The 26963-nt window shown below is 39.7% G+C and overlaps 2 protein-coding genes across 2 annotated transcripts in view; one reads left to right on the top strand and one right to left on the bottom strand.

The window, feature by feature from the left end:
- The first annotated feature begins 247 nt into the window (after positions 1 to 247).
- Positions 248 to 26963, top strand: part of acsf2 (acyl-CoA synthetase family member 2) — a 31149-nt gene continuing 4433 nt past the window's right edge. The window contains exons 1-10 of the mRNA XM_032575031.1: positions 248 to 595; positions 5102 to 5297; positions 8287 to 8415; positions 9280 to 9333; positions 9435 to 9553; positions 12203 to 12365; positions 13465 to 13560; positions 14435 to 14586; positions 17527 to 17618; positions 17706 to 17782. Of these exons, the coding sequence (XP_032430922.1) occupies positions 474 to 595; positions 5102 to 5297; positions 8287 to 8415; positions 9280 to 9333; positions 9435 to 9553; positions 12203 to 12365; positions 13465 to 13560; positions 14435 to 14586; positions 17527 to 17618; positions 17706 to 17782 (1200 nt within the window). The 5' untranslated portion in view covers positions 248 to 473. The remainder of the gene's footprint in view (positions 596 to 5101; positions 5298 to 8286; positions 8416 to 9279; positions 9334 to 9434; positions 9554 to 12202; positions 12366 to 13464; positions 13561 to 14434; positions 14587 to 17526; positions 17619 to 17705; positions 17783 to 26963) is intronic.
- chad (chondroadherin) lies at positions 19263 to 26672 on the bottom strand. The gene is made up of 4 exons (XM_032575032.1): positions 25460 to 26672; positions 23402 to 23565; positions 21124 to 21311; positions 19263 to 20600 (listed from the first exon to the last, which is right to left on the bottom strand). The coding sequence occupies exons 1-3, from the start codon at positions 26237 to 26239 to the stop codon at positions 21140 to 21142; spliced, it is 1116 nt and encodes a 371-aa protein (XP_032430923.1). The 5' UTR covers positions 26240 to 26672; the 3' UTR covers positions 19263 to 20600; positions 21124 to 21139.

The following is a 26963-nucleotide window of genomic DNA, read 5'->3' as shown; positions in this document are numbered from 1 at the left end:
AGTTTCATACATTTGTCTATCAACTATGGAAAGAATTTCAATATGTCTGCTGTTGCTCCCATCATGTTTCACCCTCTAGTACTAGTCTTCCTCCAATCATAACGTTTTGCAGGTAAGCCACCAGAACCTATTCGCATGCGGATGTTTGAGTTGTTCAAAGCCTGGGATATTACTCTAAAACCTAACCCGGATGTATTTTTATCCACTTCATCTCTTGCCAGTTGCTGCTGTCTCTTGTTTCTTTGCAGCGCTTGTACGGCGCCCCCACTTGGTCAGGGCTATTAAATGAAAACTTAATCGAGGCGTGTAGACGGACTTGAGAGATCAAGGTTCGAGCAAAGCATCTGGAAACAGCTTGCAACCTGAAAGCAGCAGAAGTTTCCCGGGCGGCTCGGCTCAGTCTGCAGGGTCTCCAGCTCTCTCGGCCCGCGGAAGGTTCGGAGGTTTCGTGCGTCTGGGCGCGGCTGCACACCATGGTGATCCCCACTGCTGGGTTTTGTTCCCAGTTCCTTCAGAGGACCGCTGCTTTCTCCGCTCCTCTCAGGGTTTTCCGAACACCGTGGACACGTCAGCCAGGATTACCTGCTGCAGCTCGGTGAGGACAACCAGATCCAGGGTTTTGTTTACAGCTTAAAATCAGAGCTCATGTGCAGAAAGCAGGGAAATTACTTTGTTGTCATATTTGTTTACTTTCTTCTTACGTAACATCGCCTCGGAACTTTGGGGCTTCTGAAGTAGCCCTGCTTTGGCATCGGATAAACAGTCTTCCTACATATTGCACAACTTTTTTTTTTTTTTTTTTTTACAATAGTATAAATAAAATCTACTACAAGCAAGAAAGACAGGACGGAGACGGGTCGACCTCCCAAAACTTCCCCCGGAAAAGGATAAAAACACAACTATGAAACTATTTTAGTTGCAAGCTGCAGCGTCGGTTCTTATTTTACTAAACTGGATCCTCCTGGTTATGAATTCATGCTCATACAGCACTTCTCCCGCCAAGCGTTCCCCACAAACAAGACAAAACAGTTTATATGTAACATATCAGTAACATTAAAAAGTGAGAAGTCTTGGTCGGCTTGCGATGAATATTGTTTTTAAAAAAATCTATAGAAATAAAATAAGCTTCTTTTTTTATCTCTTTATTTAAAGCTCCTCCTATATCATCTCTTTTACCCAACTCTTGTCCCGGTTGACTGTTAAGGAATATGTTCAGTGTTTAAAAAGTCACACCGTTTAGCTGCAGAGTTCCTCTTTCTTTCTGAATGAACTGCTCCATTTTTTAAACTCTTGTCTCTTGAATACTTGAATGGTTTTTGCTCCTTTTGCATAAATTACTGCATCAGTGCGACGTGGCATGGAGGCGATCAGCTTGTGGTTCTGCTGGGGTGAAATAAAAGCCCAAGTTGCTTTAACGGTGCTTTTCTAGTCATCTGGATTGTTGGATCTGGCGTCTCTCATTTTCGCCTTGACATTAGCTCCATAGATTGTTTATGTGGTTGAGGTCAGGTGAGTCTGATCATTGAACCAACCTTTGGTACTTTTTACAGGCCGATCCCAGGTCCTGCTAAGCAATGATATCAGCCATAAATCTTGCCAGCAGAAGGAAACATAAAGTTTTCCTGGTAGACTGCTGCTTTGACGGTGGACTGCAGAGAAAACTCAGTGGAGCAGCACTTTCTTTCTACCACACTTTTTCCTTCCTCTCAACTTTCCGTAATTATGCTTGAAGAAAAAACTCTTTGGACAACCAGCTTCTCCAGCAATGACATTTTGTGCTTTAACCTCTTTGTGGAGGGTGTCAAATCAATGTTTGTCTTCTGGACATCTGTCCAATCAGCAGTCTTCCGCCACGAAACTTTTGCAGCTATTTTGAGTCAATTAGCTGATTAGAATGTGACACCAAGAGTTTCTAAAAAGTATTTTTGAGACACTTTTCACTTTTATGTGCAAACTATAATGGTCAACATTACTAGAAGTAAAGGGTTGACATGTTCCACTCTTTGTGATGATTCCACGTGAAGTACGAGTTTCACTTTTTGGAGTGATTGAATAAACATATTAAACTTTTTTCACAATGTTAATTTGAATGGACTCACCTGTACACCAACTAAATTTAAAAGGAACTAAATTTAAATGACCAGCACCCAAAACTGTCAGGAAGCATAAACAGATACTAATTTATAACATTTATTAAAACTACAGTACCAAGTTTTCTTCATTTAAGTTGTAGTTTTACGTTGTAATCTTGGATGTTTGCTACACTGCGAGTCTCTGACTTCCTTCAACTGAGTTCTGTGGATTCTGTTTATCTAATCTGCTGTTTAACCTGCCTTGTTCACCCAGAATCAGGTCCAACTGGACTTTGATGTTGACCTTTCACCCCCATTTTTTTTCCAGGCTTTTTACTAAGCTGAAGATAATTGTTCTAGTTTCACTCTATCTGCTGAATCAAACGCTGGGAACAACGCGGGTCACTTAAAATCAGCTGAAAGTTGCAGAGACAGCAGGAAAGTACTTCCTCCTGGCGTGCACAAAGTAGGACCTCCTGAATTTTGTGTCACATTTCAGGGTCAATGAGTTAGATGGTTTTTAAAAAAATCTTTTCTATCTATTTCCTCAAACAGTGTTGAGCTTTTATATTTCTATTGTTGGAGCTCTATTCAGGTTTAAGTCTCAAATTAATGGTTAGAGTTAAATAAATCCTATTAGAGGCTTTCAGCCTGGTTAGCAGAACGTCCTGTTATTGAACCTTATCTTTAATCATTACGGAGGTTTTTCTGTCTAGGGTTTGTTTTCATTTCAATTTATTCAATTCAGTAAAATTTCAGTTAACAAAATAATTGACACACAATTTATTAAAAAAAAGAAAAAACAGTGATCACAAAGAGGTGAGATAATAAGTGAAAGTGATTATTTGCATTAGTTGTATATGTACATTATCTGTACATTGCTATATACAATAGATAACAAGATCTACAATGGATAACAAGAAATACACTAATCTGCATTAAACTTGAGAAAAGTCAAAAGAAATGAACATTTATAAAGTTTCCAGTCACAAAGGTCTGAGTTTAAGGAACGATGGGGAACATATGAGTTTAGTGGCCATGATGTGATGCTGGAGTGTTTGCCAAATGTTTCTTTAGCAAAAATGGAAAAGTTACTTTTACATTTGATTTAGTTCTTGGTGAGTTTCTAGTACTTTTTAAAAATTGTTTTATTGTGTGTTTATTATTACAGAGTTGGGTGGTTTACCACTTTGACCAATTGATAAACTTTTACATTTGGTCAAAGTTTACCAGACCTTTGACCAAATGTAAAGTTGTAATGACAAACTTTGACATTTTACCATAGGAAATGTCAACGTTTCAGAAACTTTGTGTGTTGGCTCTGATTAAGGAGACCTGAGTTGACTGATTTCTGTCCAGATGTTGGGGACATCAGGACAGGTGGTCCGGGTTCAAGCAATGATCAGTTCCAGACTGTTCTAACATCCAGATCTTGATTATATGCCTTAGAATGACATCAAATGAGATAAAGACATTTTCTATTTCCTAGATATTTCCTGCCTTAAATAGCTACATCACTGTTGGTTATTCTAAGTAGACTCTCTACAGAAACACTTCATCATCAGTAGGGACTGTCTGGACACTGTTCAGAACAATATGGACTGAAGGTACCATCTTCTCTCTGTGCCTGCTGGTGTGTAGAGGCAGATAAGCCGGACAGTTATCTGTCCAGTCTGACCCAGTTGGTTGTGTTTATCTAAACCACTGACTCACCTCCTGTTAGACTTCGCTCATCTGCACCTGCTGCATCACACAGACTAAGTATTTCGCTATCAGGGTCCAAAATGTCTAAAGCAGGCATGTCCAAAGTCCGGCCCGGGGGCCAATCACGGCCCGCGGTCAGATTTCATACGGCCCGCAGCTTCGGTCTTATAATGTATTATTTATGGCCCGCCTGCACTGTGAAACAGAATAAATAAATCATAAAACTTGAAACTGTAATTCCTCCTTTCACCAAATGGTGGCAGCACCACTTTAATACTATCAGTCTCTGCCTCCGTGCAGCAAACCCCTCTCCGCTCATTTCTGCCATGGCCACTGCAAAGAAAACAAGTTAACAGTGAGGGCCGCCGCTTTCAAGAGAGATGGGAATTACAATACTTCTTTTCTGAAAATCAAGGCAATTGTGCTTGTCTAATTTGTGAGACGGTTGCCTTGTTCAACGTAAAGAGACACTACCAGACTAAACATGCTAACACATACAACAAGCTAACAGGGAGTGACCGTGCTGAAAAACTGAAGCAGCTCCAAGCTGCACTGGCATCACAACAGCGATTTTTTTGGGCCTGAGTCAAAAGAAAATACCACCAAAGCAAGCTACGATGTTAATGTTAATAGCTAAACATGGCAAACCTTTTACTGAAGATACATTTATCAAAACTGTGTTTTGAAAATGGTGGAGAACATTTGCCCTGAGAAGAAGCAAGAATTTGCGAATGTTTGCCTGGCACGTAACAGTGTGGCACTGAGAGTTGAGGACATAAAACTGAGTGTTTTGAACGGTAACATCTGTCACTATCAGCAGTGAAAAGCCAAAAGAACATTTATGCACCTGGATTTATGGCACTTATTTTTATTAAACTCTTGAGTAAGATTTGGTTATGAACCTGTAGATGAAAACTATTACTTTCTGAAAGATATTGTAAATGACAAGAGCAAAATTCACTTGTTTTAAGATTTAATAATAACAGACAACTTTGCATTACTTATAACACCTGTTTAAAATGTTCTTGAGGCAAAGATATTTTTAAACTCATGTAAATTTAAGGTATTTCAAAAGCAGAATTTGTGTTTTTAGAGTTGTTCTCATCTGCCTGACTGGCTTATATTTGGTTTTTTTGTCATTTGAAAAATAAAGATAATTGTAACAATGAAAATTGTTTTATAAGTGCATGACACTTTTGTAGTTAAAAAATGTCCGAACAAACTATTGGCCCCGGGCATCTTGACTTTATCAAATCTGGCCCTCTTTGCAAAAAGTTTGGACACCCCTGGTCTAAAGCATCTTCTGCCTCTTGTCTCCGGCTCAGGAGCCTCCATGTGGAGTCTCCCCCCATCATCCCCACTCTCACCACCAGCTACGTTCACGGCACGTCGTCCACGCCGCTGCTCCACGACACGGTGGCAGAGGCCCTGCAGAAGTCCGTGGAGCGCTGGCCCGACAGGGAGGCCATGGTGTTTCTGCAAGACGGAGTCCGCAAAACCTACACAGAGTTTCAACAAGATGTGAGTCTCTCCAACAAATGTCCTCGTTTCCAAAACTCCAGATCATAACACATCCAAAGACGTTAAACATACCACAGAAAGACACTGGATGTTTGTAGAAACGCTTATCTCTGGGTAACAACAATGTTGTTCCTTGTGTCAAGTCAGCATGGAAAAATATTTATTTTAAAGAGGCACTATTATGTATTTACCAGGCATAGTGACATTTTATTGCACAATCAAGTAACTATGTTGCCTTCAGTTGTTATAAAAGTGTAATATATATCAAATATAACTTACAAAATGTGACTTAGTAATTTAACTCTTGAAAATTGGGCCTCTGTCTCTTTAAAGACTCCTGCTCTTTCTGAAACTTCTCCTTCAGGAAGTCATCATAACATGGCGCCTCTATTAACCCTTTAACAGCATTTTTACCAGCGCTTCATTGCGAAGTAGCTCGCATAATGAGCTCAGCTGATCTGCAGTTCCACCAGGTGTTTGCTAATTGCTGCTGGCTAGTCTGAAGGAGCTGAGTGGGGAGGGCTGCTCTGTGAGGCGGAAGCTCGGAAGATTCAAGTATTTCTCAAACATACATTAAGAATCAGAGCAACGAGGAATGTTTTTGATGAAGTAATCAATCAATCAATCAAATTTTATTTGTGTAGCACATTTCAGCAGCAAGGCATTTCAAACTGCTTTACATCATATCAAACACAGAAACACAAAGTCATCAAGTGGGGGGTTCTTGCTTTTGCATCCATAAAAGGTTTACTTGTTACACTCCTACTGTGTTATATGGAACAAAATACCTGTTGCTATTTTTATTCCCACTCACGCTCACAATCACACAGTTTGAAACAAAGTAGACAGCATTTTAATGGGCTTCTGGCACAAGGCTCCGTACACGTCTTTCACGGAATTTCCCTCTGGGACTCCGTCGTCCCAGAGCGGATTTTTGTGCAATTTTGTGCAATTGCAACATAGAATCAACAATCAGACCATGACATTAAGTCAAGTTCCATCATTAAATGTGTAATTGATTACGTTTCAAATACAATGCTAAACAGGTGGGTTTTTAGTCGAGATTTAAAGGAAGTCAGTGTTTCAGCTGTTTTACAGTTTTCTGGAAGTTTGTTCGAAATTTGTGGTGCATAGATGCTGAAAGCTGCTTCTCCTCGTTTGGTTCTGGTTCTGATGCAGAGCAGACCAGAACAGGCAGACCTGAGAGGTCTGGAGGGTTGATACAACAACAGCAGATCTTTGATGTATTGTGGTGCTGAGCAGTTCAGTGATTTGTAAACTAACAACAGTATTTTAAAGTCTATTCTTTGAGCTACAGGCAGCCAGTGGAGGGACTTTAAAACTGGTGTTATGTGCTCTGTCTTCCTGGTTTTAGTGAGAACGCGAGCAGCAGCAATATGAAGATATTATGATATAATCACATTATATCATAATGTAAAGCTCAAAAAAGTCGATTATACTTAACACTGTTCCTTTAAGTGCAACAGAGGAATGAATTAACCCTACATGTAAGTAAATAGAAGTTTATTTATATAGCATCTTTCAAAATAAAAATCACAAAGTGCTTTAGAGAAGTTTTAGCTGACCTTTTAAGGAAGCCACTGAATTCGCTAATCTCAGAAACAAAGGACGGAAATTCCAAAGTCTTGGAGCCACAGAAGAAAAGGCCTGTCTCCTTTAACTTTCAGTTTTGGAAGGTGGAAAATCAGCAGGCTTTTCTCACAGGACCTCAGAGCCATGATGGGGGTGTAGGCATGTAGTAGTTCAGAGATGTAAGCCGGTGTCTGTCCATGTAGCGCTTTCCAGGGCAAAACAAGGATCCTGAAATGCACTCAGTAATCAAACCAATGAATTGGCCTTAGAAATGATGTCAGATAGAAATTACATCTCGAGACAAGAAATAATAAGTTCGGGAATATTTCTCGAGTAGCAGAAGCAAAATCAAACCAACAATTTTTCATAATTCTCAAGTGTAAAATTGATTTGAACGTTATATTATTGTTTTTAACTGAAGACTTAACCAAACAACCAACAGTCTGAAGGATCTGCTTTATCTTTACAGTTATGTTCTCTGGTGAAAAAAATGTCAGTTTTTAACTTCATTTAATTGAAAACTTTCAGTCATCCAGCTTTCAGATGGATCTGGGAATTTTAGTAAAATCTGCAATTTCTGTAATTTATTTGGAAGAAAAGAAATCTACAACTGGATACGCACAGTGCTGTGAAAAAGTATTTATTTCGTCCAGATTTCTTCTGCTTATTGTGAAGAGTTTCAGATCATCAAAAAAAAATAATATTAAATATTCAAAGATATGATTCTATGCATTATATCCTACATGTATATGTAACTCCTCTGTAAAACCAACAACTGGTTGGCATTTAAAATAAAATAAAACTCAGAAGGTTTAAAATAACTAACCCTAACCCTATAACAGTGAACAGAATAGGGCCAAAAACAGGTCCTTGAGGTACACCAGGAGACACCATTTGACTAAGGCAGATTTTATAGATCTCTCTGAAAGGCAGGATATAAACCATTGTAAAACAACCCCAGTGAATCCAAAGTCTTTGTGTCTGTTTAACAGGACGACATGGTGAACTGTGGTCAAAAGCAACAGAACAGAACGTGCCTAGACTTTGTTCAGCGTGTGGCACAGTTCATGTCAAACCTTGTGCAGCATCCTGCAGGTTAAACTTTTTTTAAAATCTTTTAACTTTATTGTTTGGTAAAAGTGGTGGAAATGTTTGAACCCTGACTCAAGGTGTCCAAGCCACATGCTGCTTTATTAGTCTGAATGTATTATAAAAACAAAAGCTTAAATTCAGTTCAAAGACTAAAACTCGTGTATTATCTGAATTTATTACACACGTATTGATATATTTCTTTTTACATTTAAAATCAGTATCGATGCAGTGGGTAATGGAGGTGACCGGCCTTTGTCTTTATTGAGCATTATTCCAGGTTGAGCTCATTTCTGTGTCTCTGCAGGTGGACCGGGCTGCTGCAGGACTTCTGGCTCTTGGGCTCAGGAAAGGAGACCGGCTCGGCATGTGGGGGCCGAACACTTACGAATGGATCCTGTCCCAGTTTGCAACCGCTAAAGCTGGGATTATTCAGGTAAATCCAGGCTGCAGAGGGAAACAAAAACCAACCATTCTAATCACCAACATGTTTCTCTGTGATGAAGAAGGATGTTTAGTTATCAGCTTAATAAATCTACATCAACACAAGTTTCTGTGATTCTGCATTAACTAGCCAGGAGCTTTGCAGGATGTAAACACTTGTTCACAGGGGCGCCATATAGGGGGGGAAAGTTATGGCAATTCCAAGGGCCCCTGACCGACAGGGGGCCCTTCACATTTTTTTTTTTTGTTCATACAATTTAAAAAAAAAAAAAGGGTCCTGTCAATTACAAAATTAATTATATTGTGTTTTCTAAAACTGCTTTTAGCAGTAAAAATTAAATGTTACCACTCCCAGACCAAAAAGCACACATCTCCCTGGATCTGCATGAAATGGTTCGTTCCTGCTTGGAGCGCTTGATGGTGACGGTGCTCAGCAGCAGTCAGTGGAAGATAAGAACGACTGTTAGTTACTATGCTGCTAAGAAAAATAATAAAATCAAGTTTTCAAAAAATAGAGAGACAGAGAGAGAAAAAAGTAAAAGTGTCAATTTATAACCCAGTTTTTCTCTGAGAGGTGCATGGACTGTGTGAGATTATCAACCTTTCAGCATTGTTAGCTTAGCTACAGAGTACAGGTTGCCTCCATTTGACTAACATTTAATGAATTAAGGAAAACATTTACCAAGATATTCATATATTTAACTTGTCCTTGTACCTTTTGCCACTTAACAAGTGAGTCAGTCAGCTTTGGTTGCGCCTCTAATTAATGCTCTCTCATGTTTGTTCAGGTGGGAGTGATGTTACTGAAAAACAAATGAACTAAATCACATCTTCAGTTATCTTTTATTTTGTCCAGGTGTCTGTAAACCCAGCATACCAACAGATGGAAGTGGAGCATGCCCTACGGAAGGTGAGTGACTTAATTTTATTTCAACCCAGATTAATAATCCTACGTTGGACCAACAGAAATAGGATTCCTTTGAGATGAATACTGTTTTTGTCTCCTTGCAGGTTGGCTGTCAAGCCATTGTGTGCCCTACAGAGTTCAGGACTCAGAAATACAGCGACATGTTGAAGAAGATCTGTCCTGAAATCGAGTCGTCCAGCCCAGGAGACATCAAGAGCGCCAGGTATGAGCCGGCGTTCACACATTTAGTCTTCAGTCCTCACATTTTAGCAGTTTGTTTTCTTTCTTTTTAATCTTACATGAATTCAGAAACCAGTTTTGGAGGGTTTGCGTGTAGACTGATAAAAGGTGACCGTGTAATGATTCCAGGCTTATTTCTGCACAGTTTCACAGGAATTCCTCTTATTTTACCACAATCTCACTGAGATTTGCAATCTTTTTGTTTTACAGTTGTGTTCTAATCAAGAGAATATTTCAGAATATTTTTCTGAAATATTCCAGTATTTTTGAAAAATGCTGGAATAAGAGTGTAGATAGTGGTTAACTGACATCAGTGTGGTTGAAAATAAAATATATCTGTGACTGATAACACTATTTCAGTCACATTAAACACTATCTCCGTGTATACGTTGTCTTTAAAATGCTGTAAAATACATCCATAATATCAGCGTCTTCAATTTGGCCTTCAGCTAGAGCACATTCAGATCTGCTTGATATGTCTTTTTTACCACTAGCACTACAGAAAAACATAAATTTTCTAAATGTGAATTTTAAGTGAGTGGAAGTTGAAGCATTTTTATATGTATTTTTGCTTAAGTCGTTTGTTTCAACCTTTGAGACCATGCTACTTTTTAATGCCCACCTTCCAACCCCTGTTATGCGACGATGACTCAATAAATCGTCTTGTGTGGCTTTTGAAATTGGGGTGCAAACCGTCAGGTCACCCTTTTCAAAGCGTTCTGGAGCTTTCCTGAGCAGTATGTTCAAACATTGTTGCAAAACATCAATGAGAAATGTGAATTTCTTCCTTAGTCACAATGTTTAAGGTTTCAGATAAGCTAAATATTCTTCTCAACTCATCTCGTGTTGTACTCGATTTGATGAGCCCTAAGCTGTGGTTTCCACACGACTGAGAGCACAAAAAGAGTTTTGTGTCAAATTGAGCACATGCTATGTCTTTGGTGGAAAATGAGTCCATATTGTGACAAACAGATCATAGCTTAGGGCTAATCTGCCTCCTCTGTGGCAAGACATCAAGTTACTGTAGAGACTTTTAGTCAAGAGTGCAAACGACATCTGCAAAAAAAAGGCGGTTCAACAAAGTATTGAGTCAGGAGGGCTGAATATAAATGTAGGCCACACTTGCTTCAGGTCTAACTGGGCTATTTTTAGCCCAGTTAGTCATATCAAAGTGACCTGCAAACATCCTACAGTACATGACCTCCTGTGTTATCTTTGATTGTTCTGTAGTCACTGAAGGTGACCGATTATGTTGTGATCTGTCCGGGTTATCAGCACATTAACTGTAAGAACACCCAGCAATCTCTGTGGTGACTCTTACAGTTGTCAAACCTTAAAAACTCAACATACGGAGAATCCAGAAGAACAGAGAACCTCCTCCTTATGAAGCGCTGCCCTTTGACCTCTTACATAAGGCTTTGATTTGTTCAACACCCCATCACAGCTGCACGCTCTTACAAGGACACACACTGGGCAGATGGTTATCGTATGTTTCTACATAATCCTGAAAGTTAATGTAGGGCTTGATCTGTTTCAACTGCTTGCTTGCTCTTACAGACTGATGGTTTTGCTTATTTTCTTTAGTCTGTTATGAATCAAAATATATATACGTATATATATTTGCTTTGTATTTACCACCATCTCAACACGAATGCAGTCCAGTGTAGGAAAATATCCCACTGGGGCTGAATTGTCTTGGTAACATTCCCTGAGAGATGAGATCTGGTAGAGTCCTAAAAGCATTAGGGAAAATTACTTAAACGCTTCCCTTACAGCCTCTTTTACAAATATATAAACACAAGATAGGTCCGCCCTTGATTCTTTGCAATCACAATATTCAGGATAACAGTTTATTATTTTTATAATGTTTTGTTTGTTTGTTTTGTTTATAGAAATCTTCAGAAGCAGCAACTAATTATGAGCGAAGGTCCTACAGCAGAACATATAGTGTAATATAAAGACTGGGAATCTAACATTTGGCTTCAAAAGGATCCCGAATACGCAACAAAACTGATTTAAAATGGATAAATCAGACTGATATCAAGATATCCCTGACCTCAACCTTATTAAAAATGAATGCACTGTTCAGATTCTTCCAAGAAAACAACTAATCTGGAAAGGAGGTCAAATATTCAGCCACAATTATGCCAGAAGTTTGTTGATGAATATAAAGGATGAGGTGAAACTAAGCAAGGAATTTTTAACCTAAATTTTAGTGGTGGTGTTTGTGTACATTTATACCTGGATGTATAATTTTGATCAAGCAAACGTAAAAGGCTGACATTATTATGACATTATAGATGGAATAAATGGTCTTTTCAACAATACTGTAATTTATTAGATGCACATGCTGTTAAAAGCAGTTTGTTGTTGGCAGGCTGAAAAACGTTGCTGGCTGTAACTAACTTTTGCAGAAACTAATTATTGGCAGAACATTGAAAATAACCATCAAAACGTAGAACTGGTAAGCAAATAAACTGCTTTCAAGCATTTATCAAACCTTTCAGTCTGTTCAATATCTGCAGTTTTCACCTTAAAACTTCAAACTGCTTCACCTAAAGTGTTTCAGGAATCCCAGACTTTTTAAAATGCAACCACACCGTTTGTGTTTGTTTGGTTTCCCCCTCGTCAGACTCCCAGAGCTTCGCTCCGTGATCCTCCTGGACAGCAGGCAGCCGGGAATGTTTCACTTTGACGACGTGATGCAGGCGGGAGACAGCCGCCATGTGAAGCAGCTGCAGGATCTGCAGAAGAAGCTCTCTTTTGACGACCCGATAAACATCCAGTTCACCTCGGTAATTATCAAACTATTCCTTGTAACCGGGTAGTAGATTCATCTAGTAATGATGAAATTAATACTTCAGCTTCAAACAAGAAAACTTAAATACAGCATTTTTCGGACTATAAGCCGCTACTTCCCCCCCACGCTTTGAACCGTGCAACCGTGCGGCTTATCGCCCGGTGCGGCGTTTCTGTGGATTTTTCTTCAACCACCAGGGGGCTCCCTAGCAGGAAGTGAATCATTGGAAGTCAAAATTGGAAATCAAAGAAGAAAGCGCTAATTTTCATTCAGAACAAGCACATGCTAGCAGCAGGCACCACGGAGAAATGTTTTCAAACTCATATGATGCAGCTTTTAAGTTGAGGGCTATCGATGTGGCAGAACAGGAGGGAAATGGAGCCGCTGCACGTAAACTCGGCGTGAACGAATCCACGGTTCGGAGCTGGAGACGGATTAAGGACGCAGCCCTTTGCTGCCCTCTGCTGTGGAAAACCGAGAGCGGCAGAGATACCAGCGGTTTATAGCCCTGTGCGGCTTATATATGTACGTTTCGAGTTGTTTTTTTATATATAAGTGCGGCTTATAGCATGGTGCGCTATATAGTCCGGAAAATACTGTAGTTCACTTTCCTCATCCTGGTCCTCACATTCAAGCAAGTTCATAGGTAACCGATTATACCAGGATTTGTCCAGCTGGGACGAAGCAGCAGACTGGAGCTGTGGCTTGTAAAGAGCGATAGCGATGATGAACCAGCGCTGCTTCTCCCCTGTTTAACAGAGATGGGCCAATCAATGACATCACAAACAACAGTGCAGAATCTTCTCTTATCACAATGTAGTGAAGCTTATATCAGAAAGATCCTTTAAAATGAATCATCGGCCTTGAAGCTTACTGAGTGAATTTTCTTTATAATCTCAAAATGTTTATTTTATCATTCCTGGCTTCAAAGACTTCATGTATTATTTTTTTTTATTATAGTTGCCCAAACGTCTGTTGGGTTCATGTTTCCATAGCAGCAAGACGGCTGTCAACCAATCAGAGAAACCTTTGTGTGTTTTCTCTTCCTTGAACTTATAAAACCAATAATTTGCTAATAACATTTCTGTTTTCAGGGTACCACAGGAGCTCCGAAAGGTGCCACGCTTTCACATCACAACATCGTCAACAATGCCTACTTTGTTGGGAAAAGAGTCGGGTACACCTGGAAGGTGAGAATGAGCCGTCATGGATGTAATCAGGCCAGCATTTTATAAACAGTTTTATATCCATAAGTATGACTCAGTTATTCAATTTTTGAACTCAACATGGAAACCAAATTAAAAAAGATAACAAACAATACAAGTTGTCTTGGTAGACATCGTTGGAAAGATTACACTACTTTTACCTGCATAATTTCCTGTTATCAGAAAATAACAGGACTGATCAACTCTTTAGCTTTTCCTAAAGTCTTTTAAATATAATTTTATGCATACAAAAACACCCCCCAGATTCAAAGGGAAAGTGAAGGTCAGGTGTTATTTACCAAAAGCAAACAGGTTATACACAGTGTGTCCACCTCTATAAGTTCAGGAGTTTATTTTTTTCAGAGGTTGAAACTGATGTGGTTTAACACAATGCTATGGTGGAAAACCATTAACAATAACATAGAAAGTTTAATGTATCAATGTAGGAAGGGTTATATCCAAATGATCTGAAGTCTGTCACAATCTCGAGTTGTAAGCATTTAAAACGGCTATCGTTGCTCGTCTGGAGGCAAAGTCCCACTTAATTCCCCCCAAAGTCAGACTGAGCAATTCCCAAAGAAACAGCAAATCCAAAAGCAGCCTCCACTGACCTCATTTAGCATATTAAATGTTAAATTAATATATTTTTTAAATTCGCAATATTTCTTGCTTCCACAAACACCAACCATCCGATCCAGTAAATGACACTAAACAAAGATCGGTACCAGGGTTGCGTTATTGGGATAGGGATTATTGTCTCAACCCAGAATTGCATTTCCTTACAAATGTGGAACCATTTAGAGGAAAATAACCAGACCTTCCAACAGTCTGGATTTACTTGTTTATTTTGCACCTGCAGCCCCACCATCGTGTCTGCGTGCCCGTGCCTCTGTACCACTGTTTTGGCTCTGTTGGTGGAGGGATTGCTATGGCCGTGCACGGCCTCAGCCTGGTGTTTCCCTCTGCAGGGTACAGCGGAAAGGCCAACCTCGAAGCAATGCAGAGTGAGAGGTAATTCCAGAAACAACCAACTGAATTACACACAAAGCTTCGGATCTGAACCATGAATAGCATCAGTGGTCTGCTTGGATCTAATTACTTCTAATAATTGAGTAACTTGTACTTGTGGGTCACTGTTAAATTTATTCAGAGCTTTCTTTGGTTTTAATCCTGTTGAAATGAAAATACCTGGGAGTAAACCACTCACTCTACATTTGTTCACAGGTGAGCAAACCGGTTTTTGCGAGGCTCATATTTACTCAACACAGAGTAAAGTGATAGCTTTCCACACATAAATCACTCTGGAAATTTACTACATTTACAAGTGATTAACGGTTTTAACAGACTTGTTGCTTGTGTCGGGTTTTAGGTTTTAAAACCTTAATAATATGTAAACTTTATTCTCTTTTGGTTTTCCTTTAGCACAGCCAGTTGGATACGAGAAATCTGGTTTCATAGATTTAAGAAAAGATTAAGAAACTTGTTCAGCTTTGTTTTGCAAGCGGGAAGTTGAGAAAAAACAACTCCTTTAAATGTGTGTTTAACTTGTGTATTTGCCCTGTCTGTAAATCTGATAAATTTTTTCTTCAGAGGAGGAAAAGACTTAGTTTTACATACTTTGAGAACTGCAAAATAAGTACATATGAGAAAGAAATTCACATCTTCCTAATTAATTATTTATATTATGGTTAATGTGAAAACTGTAGCAGTAAAACTGAATTTTATTATTTTAAAACCAAGCCTGAATGTAGCTGAGATGTCATTTTAACCTGTGCTTAACATCTTGGGTTGTTTATTTATTTCAAATTGATTTGAAAAGACAAGAAAAATCTTCCTGTTACACTTAAACAAAAAGAAATGTAAATTTTATAGGCCCTTTAATAGCTCATACAGAAGTCCAGTCCCTGTTAATATTTTAAGAATTAAAACTAGTAACTCAAAGAAGCAGTAACACTTTATTTGACGGGTTGTGAATAACACTGTCATGACACCGTCATAAACATGACATAACATCTGTCATGAACATGACATAACACCTGTCATGAACATGACATAACATCTGTCATGAACATGACATAACACCTGTCATGAACATGACATAACACCTGTCATGAACATGACATAACATCTGTCATGAACATGACATAACATCTGTCATGAACATGACATAACATCTGTCATGAACATGACATAACACCTGTCATGAACATGACATAACATCTGTCATGAACATGAGTAAGTCTTCATGAATATTTATGACTGTTGTCATAAAGTGTCATTCGGTAAATCATGACACTTTTAATACAAACTTGACATTATTCAAAATGTCTTTATGACAACTTGACATTAACCAAGAAATCATGATCTGACATAAATTTGTTATAAAAGTATTACTGATTAAACTTTAGCTTTAATAACATAAAGCTACATATTTTTTAAAGTTTAATCAGTGTTGCCAAAGAAGCTTATTTAAAACTAACAGTAAAATTAGACTTCAGTAAAGAAAGGGGGGGGAAATAAGATGGTGGATAAAAGGTTAGCGATTAGTAAACACAGGTGTCATTGTGCTTACTAACACAATGACACTGCAGACTCTAGAGCCTGACCTTAACTGTGAGCTTTCTATACGGCTGCCATCGTTTCCAAATCAGAACAGATATTAAAAGCTCGAACAGATAAAATGCTGCAACTGTCGTAACCCGTTCAGTCTTCCTATTTTCTGTTGAAAGTCTTGCTCTCTCTCGCTCCTTCACAGCAACTAGAGAGTAAACGGCAGCCACATCTGGACATGCTGTAGAAAACATAGAATCCTTTTAATCAGTTTACCACTTTGAGCTTGTTCCGATTTAAGTCTTAAAAACCCCATAGATACTAAAAATGGCTGTCATTCAGTTCCTTCAGTCACTGGATTCACACCGAAAAGCTTATTTTTTGTTTTTATTACCACCTGGTTTTGTTTAGTATGGTGCATTCAGCGATCTCTCCACAGGAATTTGACTTGCGTGTTTAAACATGTAATAGCTTCCAGACCTGCAGATTTCAGACAGAAAGGCTCAACTATTTCCCAACAACCAAACTGCATATATTTTATGCACCCAAAGCAGGACGATAAAACAACTAAAACTCCCGTAGGATCGTGATGAGTCCAGCTTCAAAACAGCTATAAAAATCATTAAGTAATTCTGAAAACATTGGCTTTAAATGTAAGAAAATACATCTAAAGCCAGCAACATTTTGCTGGTGGAATGTGAATATACCGAACAGCTCCTTTGTTGTATCAGACGTACTTTGTACACTATAGACTAGATATCTTTTCAACAATAACAGTATTGTTGAAAAGATAATTTATTACCACAGGGTATCCTTCCAGGAGTGTTGATTACAATTTCTGTCTGAAGGCAGGATTTCTTGTCTTTTGCTGTCTGTCAATGCTCGCCAGTCGCCATGGCAACCCTTGCTACTTCAAATTCTGACTCGCAATTGGTCGGGCGGGGGAACAGAGGTGGGAGGGAGGGAGCGCAGGCACACCCACTAGAAGGAAACAAACGCACCCAGTATAACACTTGCATTCTATTGGCTGAGAGGTTGCCAGGCGACGGTACTTTTCCGTTCCAAGCGTGAGCAGAAAATGTTTCGGAAGCGAGCAGAGAGAAGTTTTGAGCGCAAGGAGAAAGGTTTGAGAAAGCACAGTGAATATTTGAAAGAGAAGAGAAGTTTTGAGTGCAAGCATTGCAAGTTTTGAGAAGAAAGACATGAAGTTCTGCGTTCAAAGCGAAAATGTGTGCTCTCGAATTACGGCAGGAAAATTCCCCCATAGATGCAGCCCAATATGTTTGCACACAAATACACTTCGTGTTAAAATATTAGGTTTTTTATTGAAATGAATTCTCATTTAAGAAACAAATAGTATGTTTGTTTCTCAAAAGGTGCTTTGTTGTTTTTATCTGCTAGATGCACATACGTCTACGGGACACCCACCATGTATATTGACATGCTTAACCAGCCGGATTTGGCTAAATATGATTTGTCTTCTGTAGAGGGAGGTAAGAAAACAGGCGGATATCATTTTTGATTTCGTTTGTTTTTATCAGATTTGCATTGATTAGTTTTTCCCTTATTTTTCCCTGCAGGCCTCGTGGCTGGCGCCCCGTGCCCCCCAGAGCTGGTGAAGAAAGTGGTGCTTCAAATGGGCATCAAAGAAATGACAGTAAGTACATTTTCACAAACAATCCTTAATAAGCATAAACATGTAGCTATAGAATCGCAAAACCTTCAAATCCAATGGCTTACAAGTGGAGTTCAGCTTTCAAACACAAGAGGGAGACAAATGACAAACTTGAGCAGTGAGGACAAACAAAACAATATTTACTTTTTAAAAAAGGGTTTATTGGATGTGAACAGTTATTATCACGTCCAAAAGTGAAATATAAACACAGAATATACAATAAATGAGGAAACATATTTTAGTAGAAAGAAAAAAAATCATAAAAATCTTACATTTGCCCTCTTGTTGCACACAGTGGGAAGAAAAATATACCCTGTTCCACTTTTGTAACGAAGGACACTGAAAAGACAAATAATTTCTGGATTACCAGGGGCCTCATGCATAAAGCGTGCGTGCGCACAAAAAATGTGCTGCGCCATATTTTACGCACAAGTTGGCATGTATAAAAATTAACTTTGCTTCAAAGTTTGCGTAAATATACGCACACTTTTTCGCTGGCGTGAAAATGTGCGGCAGCCACGCAAACTTTTTCTGTGGACAATATCAAACTACAAAGCGTCAAAACTCACCTAAATACACTGAATCTGACTACGTTCAATGTTATTTAGACCAAGACGTTTCAAACCCGATGTCTTTTCATGATTTTAATATTTTATTGTTTAAATGAAAACAATGAAACTGAACTGCATTTTTCCTCAGACAATAACCTAACACGCACACAAAATAAAGAAATTTAAAATGAAAGGATGTGAAAACTTCACCCGAATGTAAATGGTACTTTTCCTCAGTTTTTGTCTCATAAAGATTGGTCTGTGCGCCGAAGCATATGAAATGCATATATGGGGTAATTTCATTCTGACTGAAAAAGAAAACAGGGTTGGATCAGCAGATTAACTCCAGACAGGTTTGATTATTTTTAAGGTGATCAAGGTGTGTATAATCACACGTTTTCAAGTAGCTGCTCGAAAGTGAGCCGCGTAAATGTGGAGCGCTTTGGCTCTGATGGAGAACATCGCCATCCTGGAAGGATTCAGAGGGAGCGTTTGTTCAGAGATCATATTGATCTGCTGGGAAATCTGATGATGGTTTATGAGCGTTTAGATTGCTCAGACTGATCATCCTGGAGCTCTGAGCAAAACTTAAAGAGCTGTGCGGTACCGGTACCGGTCCAGCTGCAGTCATCCTTCAGTGGAGCCTTCCGCTTTGTGAATGCGCCTTTATGGACAGAAAGCATCTCTATTCTGTAAATGTACAACGTATGCACATGATTCTACTATTTAGAATAAACGTCCACTTTCCCCACTCAAAGGACTCTCTGACTCGCTGTCCGTCTTTAAATCCCGCCTGAAAGCGGTACTGTTCAAACTGGCATTTGCAGGATCTCTTTATTTATTTATTAATTTGGATTTTTTTTCTCTCTCTAAAGTGTATTATTTTTATTTTTGTGAGGTGACCTTATGTGTCCTGAAAGTACCTTTTAAATAAAACATATAGTTATTATTATTATAAATATTTATACTGCTACAAACAAGGACGTTGCCATGGTTATTGCTTGTCATGGTGGCAGACTTCCTGGTATTATACTAATTTACATATGTATTTATGGGTGGCGACAGGGCGGACCAGCAGCTGTGCTCAATTTCCCGCAAATTGGGATTTATAAAGGAAAGGTGCGCAGCCACGTGCGCGCGCACGGCTTTGTTCATCTGAATTTTTTTTGTACGCCAAGTTTTAGTGTGAAAACTGCACACTCTTTTATGCATGAGGCCCCAGTTCTTGTGTTGTTTTTCTATATACAACGCCTTGTAAAAGTGTTCATACACTTTAAGCTTAAACTTCCACACATTTTGTCACACTACAACCACAAATTTCAGCTGGGATTTTAGATAATAAACCAATATAAAGCGATTCATACATTTGAAGAGGAAGGGGGAGAATTCACAACTTGTTTTAAGCTGGTCAGAGGACCAACCTGGAAAAAAATACCTGTTACAGGCTGTAAAAGACTTGAAATAAAGGCAAAAGTTCAGCTGCTGGACAACAAACCCATGCATCTTTGATGCAACCAGAATTTGTTTAAATCAATGCATATCCATGTGTTAGAATGGCCTAGTCAAAGTCCAGACCTAAGTTAAATTGAGAATTTGTGGCATCACTTGAAAACGGATGTTCACAGATGCTCTTCATCCAGTCTGACTGACGTTGAGCTGCTTTGCAAAGAAGAATGGGCAAAAGCTTTAGTCCCTGGATGTAGAAAACATTAAGATAAACCCCAAAAGACTTTCTGGAAAGTGTTGACTTATGGGGGCTGAATACCATGCCACACTTTTCAGATTTGATTTAAAAAGTCAAAACTTGCACACTCTCCTTCCTCTTAACAGTTATGCACTCCTTTGTGTTAGTTTATCACATAAAATCCCACATCGTAGTTTATGGTTTAAGGGATGTGAATACCTTTTGGAAGGCACTACGTTACGATGTTCTGGGTCTTTTCTGAAGCCTGATCAACAGTCGTAGATATGAACTAAATCTTTAGAGTTACTTCAATCAAACCAAGATCTCCACCTGCATCAGGAAGAATAAAAACAGCTCATTTTTCTGTTCTGGTTGCCTCCTGCTGCTTCGTTTGCTGCTTCCACTTTATTATTCAGTCTTTGATATAAATGATACAAAGAAAAGCATATGGGTTTTGTGTACCGTAGAGCGTAAAGCTTTTCCTTTACAACAGTCTCAAAGCAGAGTCAGTAAGTGTTGCTTTCGCTGTAGCCGGTCACCTGGACAGGCTCCTTCTCTGAGCTTCCTGCAGAGGGAGAGAGGGACATGACAAAAATCAAAAATCTGCTGCCAAATTAAACAGCTTTACACCTCATGACCTGGACGCGGTTTACTGCCTCCTGGGGCCAACACAGACAGAAGGGAGTCAGGAGAGAAAAGTGTAGAACACAAATGTGTGAAGCTAAATATGAGCTACTAAAAGCCACATCCAGACACGTTGCAGGAATGTAATTTGGATATTTTGAAGGGTGAAAAAAGAAATACATCTCAAGTACTTGATGGATGTATCGAAATTACTGTTCAACTCAATGTTTGGGTTGTTCTTTTCACAATGAGCTCCATTTCTCCAGCATAAAAGTGTTTTTATTACTATTAACCGACTTAATCATCCCATTTAAAAGCAACAGAACCCTTTATAAAGTTCTGTAAACAACATGCTAAGTGAAGTTATACGTTTTTAAATGTATTTTTTTTCACGATGCATGAATAAAAAAACAATTCCTTCCTATGCCTTCTTCCAGACATATGGCTTGTTAGTTATTAAATACCTGATCAGCTGACGTTTTACTGACGTCTACCAGTCCGAGATTTCTTTGTCTTCTTGCTCTTACTGTTCTTATCGTTCTTTTCGCTCTTACAGCGCTTGAAGACGGTGCTTTTTCTGATTTGTATGCCTTTCTGTGGAGGAGGTGACTCACAAATTGCATCTGTTTCATTTTGGCGGGAGTCCATCCACCTGAAAGCAGAAATAAAAAAAAAAGATTAAGCATATACAGTACTTACTTTTTATTTTACAAGCAGAAATTGAGACTCTGGTCTTGATAGGAGCTTTATGAAGACTAAAATTACTTAAACAGTTTGTGTTTCTTGCTGGCTGACGTGTTTTAGAGGGATATACTCTGTGAGTAGTATTTAGATTGGAAAATCCAAATACTTTTTGTGTTTAATTTGTACCAGCAGAACTGGAGAGGGAAATTTGATCTACCATGAAAGTTGGTCCACTGAAGGATGAAGTGTAATACAGCTGAGTCTCATCTTTGTTGGTGAGCCAATCCAGGTCATGTTAAAGGTCCTGGCATGAAGAGGCTAATAGAACCACATAATTTGTAAAACAAACAAAAAAAATAGTTCCTGAGAGTTATTCTCTTCTCCACAACTTCATCTCAAGAAAGTGAAGTCATGTTTTTATCTTCAGTCATGAAAACAAGACTGAAGATGAGTGGCTTTCCTGTAAGAGTTTGACTAACACTTTCTGAATGAGACGTTCGAGAATCAGTCGGGTCTTTTCCAATGCGTAAGAGCGATATCTGAGACTAAGAATCCCTTAGTAGGTGGGATACGCTGTCTTGTTGCATTTCTTAAAGATTGGGACCACCACCCTGGTCTATAACTCTGTTTTAGTCCTCCATATGGCATTAAAAAGGTACATAAAGCAAAATGTCTAGAGCTTTTAGCACATCAGGGATCTTGTCCAATCCTGGTGGTCTGCCATAGATGTCTACCATGGTAATGGACTTAGACCTTCCCTTAAGTCCTTCGAACAACCTGAAATTTCTCTTTCTAAGAGCAAACTTTATCTTCAGCCCAGGTTTGTTTCCTTCCTAAATGGAGCAGCCTGGGGACTTTTTCTCTTTCTATGTCATCAATTGTTTCTTTTTTTGCCTCCAACAGCCACAGAAGCTGTAGTTTTTCTAGTTGGGTTCATTCGTCCCCTTAAGTATGAGGTCAGTTACTGCTGGCCTTCTCCAACAGGTCCTTTAGTTTTCACCAACCTCCTTTAGACCAGTGCTTGTCAGTAAATTAGGTGCATATACAGTTTATAAAAGTAACAGTTCTGATTACCCCTTAAGCTAAACCAGTGCTATAGACGCTCGAATCTAACCTTGTGCTGTAGTCATTATCACCATTCCAAGTGCTATAATTACCTGAAGCTCATTTCTGCAGGTATAACTTCAGACACCAAAAGCTAAGAAAAATGTATCGGTAACAGGGTGTGCATAAGACTGACATGACACTGTCATAAACATGATATAACATCTGTCATAAATATGAACAAGTCTTTATGAATGTTTATGACTCTTGTCTTGAAGTGTCATTCAGTAAATAATGACACTTTTAATGCAAAGTTGCTTTAAAAGGTGCATTAAAAGTCCACTAGATGTCCCAACTTTGTATTATTTTATAAATATTGACACTTTAATGGAAAGTTGGCACTATTCATTTACTTTCAATGCAACGTTTAGAGCAACCTTGCATTAAATGTGTCATTATTTACCAAATGACACTTCATGACAACAGTTGTAAACATTCATTCCTTCATGTTCATATCAGGCGTTATATCATGTTTATGATGCTGTCATGTCAATCTTATGCACATCCCGTCAAATAAAGTGTTACCCATTTATCGAATACATGCCTCAGGTTAAAACTTCTTGTAACTCTTGCTTGGCCCGTCCTCTAAGGTCATTGAAAGGATTTTTTTTTAGTCTGTCAACATAGATTTTATGTGATGCTGGTGTCTTTATGCTGTACATTACTGTTTGGCATTAATTATTGACTCTTAGGCAGACTTGTAAGTTTCCTGTGCATCAGCATGATTAAGGGGAAAAGGAAGCTAGAAAACATAAGCTTCCTCATACTCAATACAGTTGGGTAGGAGAATGTTTTCGCCAATGCCATGCCACTTAAATGTCATAAATGTAGCCAGTGGCTCGAGGTTTCATAAGCTTATTTTTCTTGGGATAACATAGCGAATCTAAATCATTAAGGCGGACTTATCGGACCTTAGAAACAGCCTTTGTGTTTTGTCTAAGGGAAGTCTCTTACTTGCGTAGTGGCGCCAGCTGGCATGAGCAGGTCCAGGGGTTGTTGAAGAGGGTCATGTTGGTGTCGACGCTTAGCTGCATAGTGGTGGGCAAAGACTTGATGTTGTTGTTGTCCAGATAAAGGAACTTAAGTGCTGTCACGCCATTAAATGCACCAGCAGATAGCTAGAAAAAAGGGAGAGTCAATCGGTTAGTTTTTCTCAGCTCAAAATGTCAGGCTTGTTTGTCTTGAACTTTATCACAAAACGGATTGCATGCTAAAGGAGACGGGTGCTTTTTTCTGGAATGAAAGCCTCTTCTCATCCTTTCTCCTGCACCCTTCAATATGTAAACACTGACATTTACTGGCCTCCTTCTTTTACCTTTTACCTTCAGCTTCATAGGCATGTGTGAAGGTGCTAAAACCTTCAGAGAGGTGCGAGCTGAACTGACCTGTGTCAAGTTCGTCTCCACGAGGAGGAAGATGAGGCCGCTCTTTAAAAGCTTGTTTCATCTTGGGCTGAAAGAGATGAGGCTATTTGGAAATTTCCACTGGTGTTTTGGAAAAAAAATGGAGGATTTCCATCATGGCAGAGCTGTTTTCCTCCCTCTGCCGCCTCCATTTTTGGGCCGCTCCTCTGCCAGCATGGCTCCCAAAGAGACTGTTGTCCATTCAGCAGGCTAAAAATACTCTTCTTCATGCACCGTGGAGCACCCTGCCTCTGTTTACCTGTGATCCAGCCCCTCCTGACCTGTTTATAGGACCCTTCCAGCCGGAGCGCAAAACACACGCTGCTGAAAATATCGCTTGTGTAATAATTAGATCCAGATATGCTTGGCCAACATCCTGCAAACAAAAACACTCTAAAAATACCTACATTTGGGTTAAAAAAAAGTATCTGAATCTGCTTGCCAGCTCCCGCTGCTTCCACCTGGTTTCACACCGTCCCAGCGTAAAAAGCTTATTTTACGGATGTTCTCCCTTTGAGCGCCTCATTTCACTGGCACAGTTACGCTCAAATATTGTCTTAACCTCAAGTATCAGATGAATGGGTGTCTGAATAAGAGCTCATACTGTACATTGGCAACCTGGTGAACAGGGGCAAGTCAGAATTACTTGAGACCCAATCAGATCATGACTTCTAAAACAATTGAAATTCACAAATAATTTATATTATGTTTTTTTTTTCTTTTCTTTTTAGCTGCTCAACTTACATTACAAAAATGTAACGAAACAAGCAAAGTAGTTAGATGTTTTGTGAGAATGGGTTATGTAAGTAACATTATACCCAAAACTCAAAAAGAAACGTTAAAAGGAAGCCCTGTAATTTGCACATTTTTGCAGGGCTTGTTTGGGGAAAATAAAAACACTACGAGAACAGGATTTGAGTCACTTTTTGGATCATATTTGCTCTATTTTCTCATCTTTATAAACTAAACAAATTCAAATATCAAATTTGGGTACCTCAAAGTCTACTTCTGAGTAAAAGAGTAAAAGTCACTGAATATATGTGTTCCTATTTAAATATGAAATTAAAGCAAATGTAAAAGTGCGGTTATTAAAACATGATTATTTTCTGTTACATCAAATATTTTCCAGTTTGTTAAGATTTTAATTCGTTCGTAATAATTTTGCCCTAACTAAAAACAAAAGTCTCCATCTGCATCAAACACCTGCGCCGGTAGGCTTGACGCACACAAAATGAGGCGCCGTACTTTGGACGCCCCAGGTTTAAAGGGCTCAATGGAAGTAGATACCAAAAGCTAGTCCAAACTGACAGTCGATTTTAAACTAATTAAGTAGGGGTAAAAAAGACAGTGAAGAGCCCAATATTAAAAATATTAGCATATTCAGCAAAATCTGTTATTCAGATTTTTTTGTCACCTTTTTATAGATACTTGCCGATTTATTTTTCCCAACTTAAACTTTCAAACTTCCTTCTAAAGCATTTAAAACAGGTCAAAATGAGTGTAAAATTACAAAAGAAGACATTTTTAGTTTTACTTTTCACCCAAATCCTTTTCCTTTAGTTTTTGATCACAGATCGATGCTCTCAACCATGAAGTAAACAGGTTTTACCTTCTCCAAGCCCATATCGTCCAGGTGTAGTTTCTCCATGTAGCGACCAAAACTCTGGAAGGCGTTGTCTGGGATCGTCTTCATGGGGTTCTTTCCCAGCGTGAGCTCCTCCACCACTCGCAGTTTGCCCATGGCGGCGCTGGGATAGGCGGACAGCCTGTTCCTGTCCAGGTGAAGGATAGCGAGGTTCTCCACTTCGTCCAGAGACCCCGGGTGCAGCGTCGTCAGCTCATTCCCGCTCATGTGCAGCCAGCGCAGGTCCTTGGCACCCGCGAAGGTCCCTGGCTGGAGTTCCCGCAGCCTGTTGTTGTTGAGCTGCAGAACGAAGAGGTTGATCATGGGGGAGAAGAGCCCCTTGGACAGCTCGCTCATCTGGTTCCCCTCCATGTACAGGTAGGTGAGCATAGTCAGATCCTCGAAGGCGCCCGACTTGATGCTGCTGATCTTGTTGTTGGACAAGTAGAGGTAGACGAGCTTCTTCAGTCCCTTGAAAGCCTGGGATTCAATCTCTCTTATCTGGCAATGTTGCATGTGCAGAGAAACGAGACCCTTGCTTTCGCTGAAGGCCCCTGAGGCGACGGTGCCCAGGTTGTTCCTCTGCAGGTTCAGCAGACGGGTGGCCTCCGAGACCTGGGGGATCTTCTTGAGCCCCACGCCGTCACAGATGACGTGCTGCAGGTCTCCGTGGCAATGGCACGGGCTCGGGCATTGGCTCTGGACTCCCAGGAGCCCCAGGAGGATGCAGCTTCCCAACAAGAGCACGCAGGACGCAGAGCGCATTCTGATGGCCTCCGTCAGAGCAACTTTCACAAAAGACAAACCTTGACGGGAGCAGTTAGGAGAAGCTACAACAGAGCGTGGTTTTGCTGTGAGGAAAACAGAGAGGAGGAGTGAGCAAAAGGTGAGAGGAGGATTGCCGATGAGCCGAGCACACAGCGCTATTTATAACATTTCCTTGAGGAGGGAAAAAAATGAGGAGGGTTAAAGTGAGAGGTCTGCACATGGAAGTCAAGTGTCAGTGAGAATTTAACCCTCACAGAGCGCCCGTCAACGTCTTCTCTCTGCAGCAGGTTTGCAGGGACGACCTGACGTCCAGCGCACCACAGCGGACGCATGTCCCAACAAATCACAACAAGCACCAATCGTATTTTTTTCCCCCTCAGAGGCTCCAGGTGAATGTTTGACAACGTGGCATGAGGTCAGTTTGGTTCTGTGCACGCTCCCAGACTTTGCTATTGTTTTTCAGTCTGCGGTGGCAGGAAAAAGGAGCCACTCCTGCGCAGCTGTTTTATAACCTGTAATAGTCTCCAGATGGCTGGCATGGAAGCAAGATGCAGGTCATCTGCAAAAAAGAAAGGGGGGGGGGAAAAAAAAGCATACTTCCATCATCACGGGCGTGAAAACTTTAAATGCCACTTTGCATTCCTGTGTGCATTGTTCCTCTTGAAAACAGAGAGCGGGGTTATGTAATGGAGATTTCCTGTTAAACCTCAATGCAGAAGAT

This window comes from Xiphophorus hellerii, chromosome 10 (assembly GCF_003331165.1).
Source record: "Xiphophorus hellerii strain 12219 chromosome 10, Xiphophorus_hellerii-4.1, whole genome shotgun sequence".
In the NCBI taxonomy this organism is placed as follows: Eukaryota; Metazoa; Chordata; class Actinopteri; order Cyprinodontiformes; family Poeciliidae; genus Xiphophorus; species Xiphophorus hellerii.
This window is presented reverse-complemented; position numbering and strand designations above follow the sequence as displayed.

Excerpts from the sequence above, each read along its gene's own strand:
- chad (XM_032575032.1), bottom strand. The coding sequence starts at position 26,239 with ATGCGCTCTGCGTCCTGCGTGCTCTTGTTGGGAAGCTGCATCCTCCTG. Across the intron at positions 23,566-25,459 it reads ACGATATGGGCTTGGAGAAG|CTATCTGCTGGTGCATTTAA; the intron begins GTAAAACCTGTT and ends CCTTTTTTCTAG. Across the intron at positions 21,312-23,401 it reads CAGCTGGCGCCACTACGCAA|GTGGATGGACTCCCGCCAAA; the intron begins GTAAGAGACTTC and ends TTCTGCTTTCAG.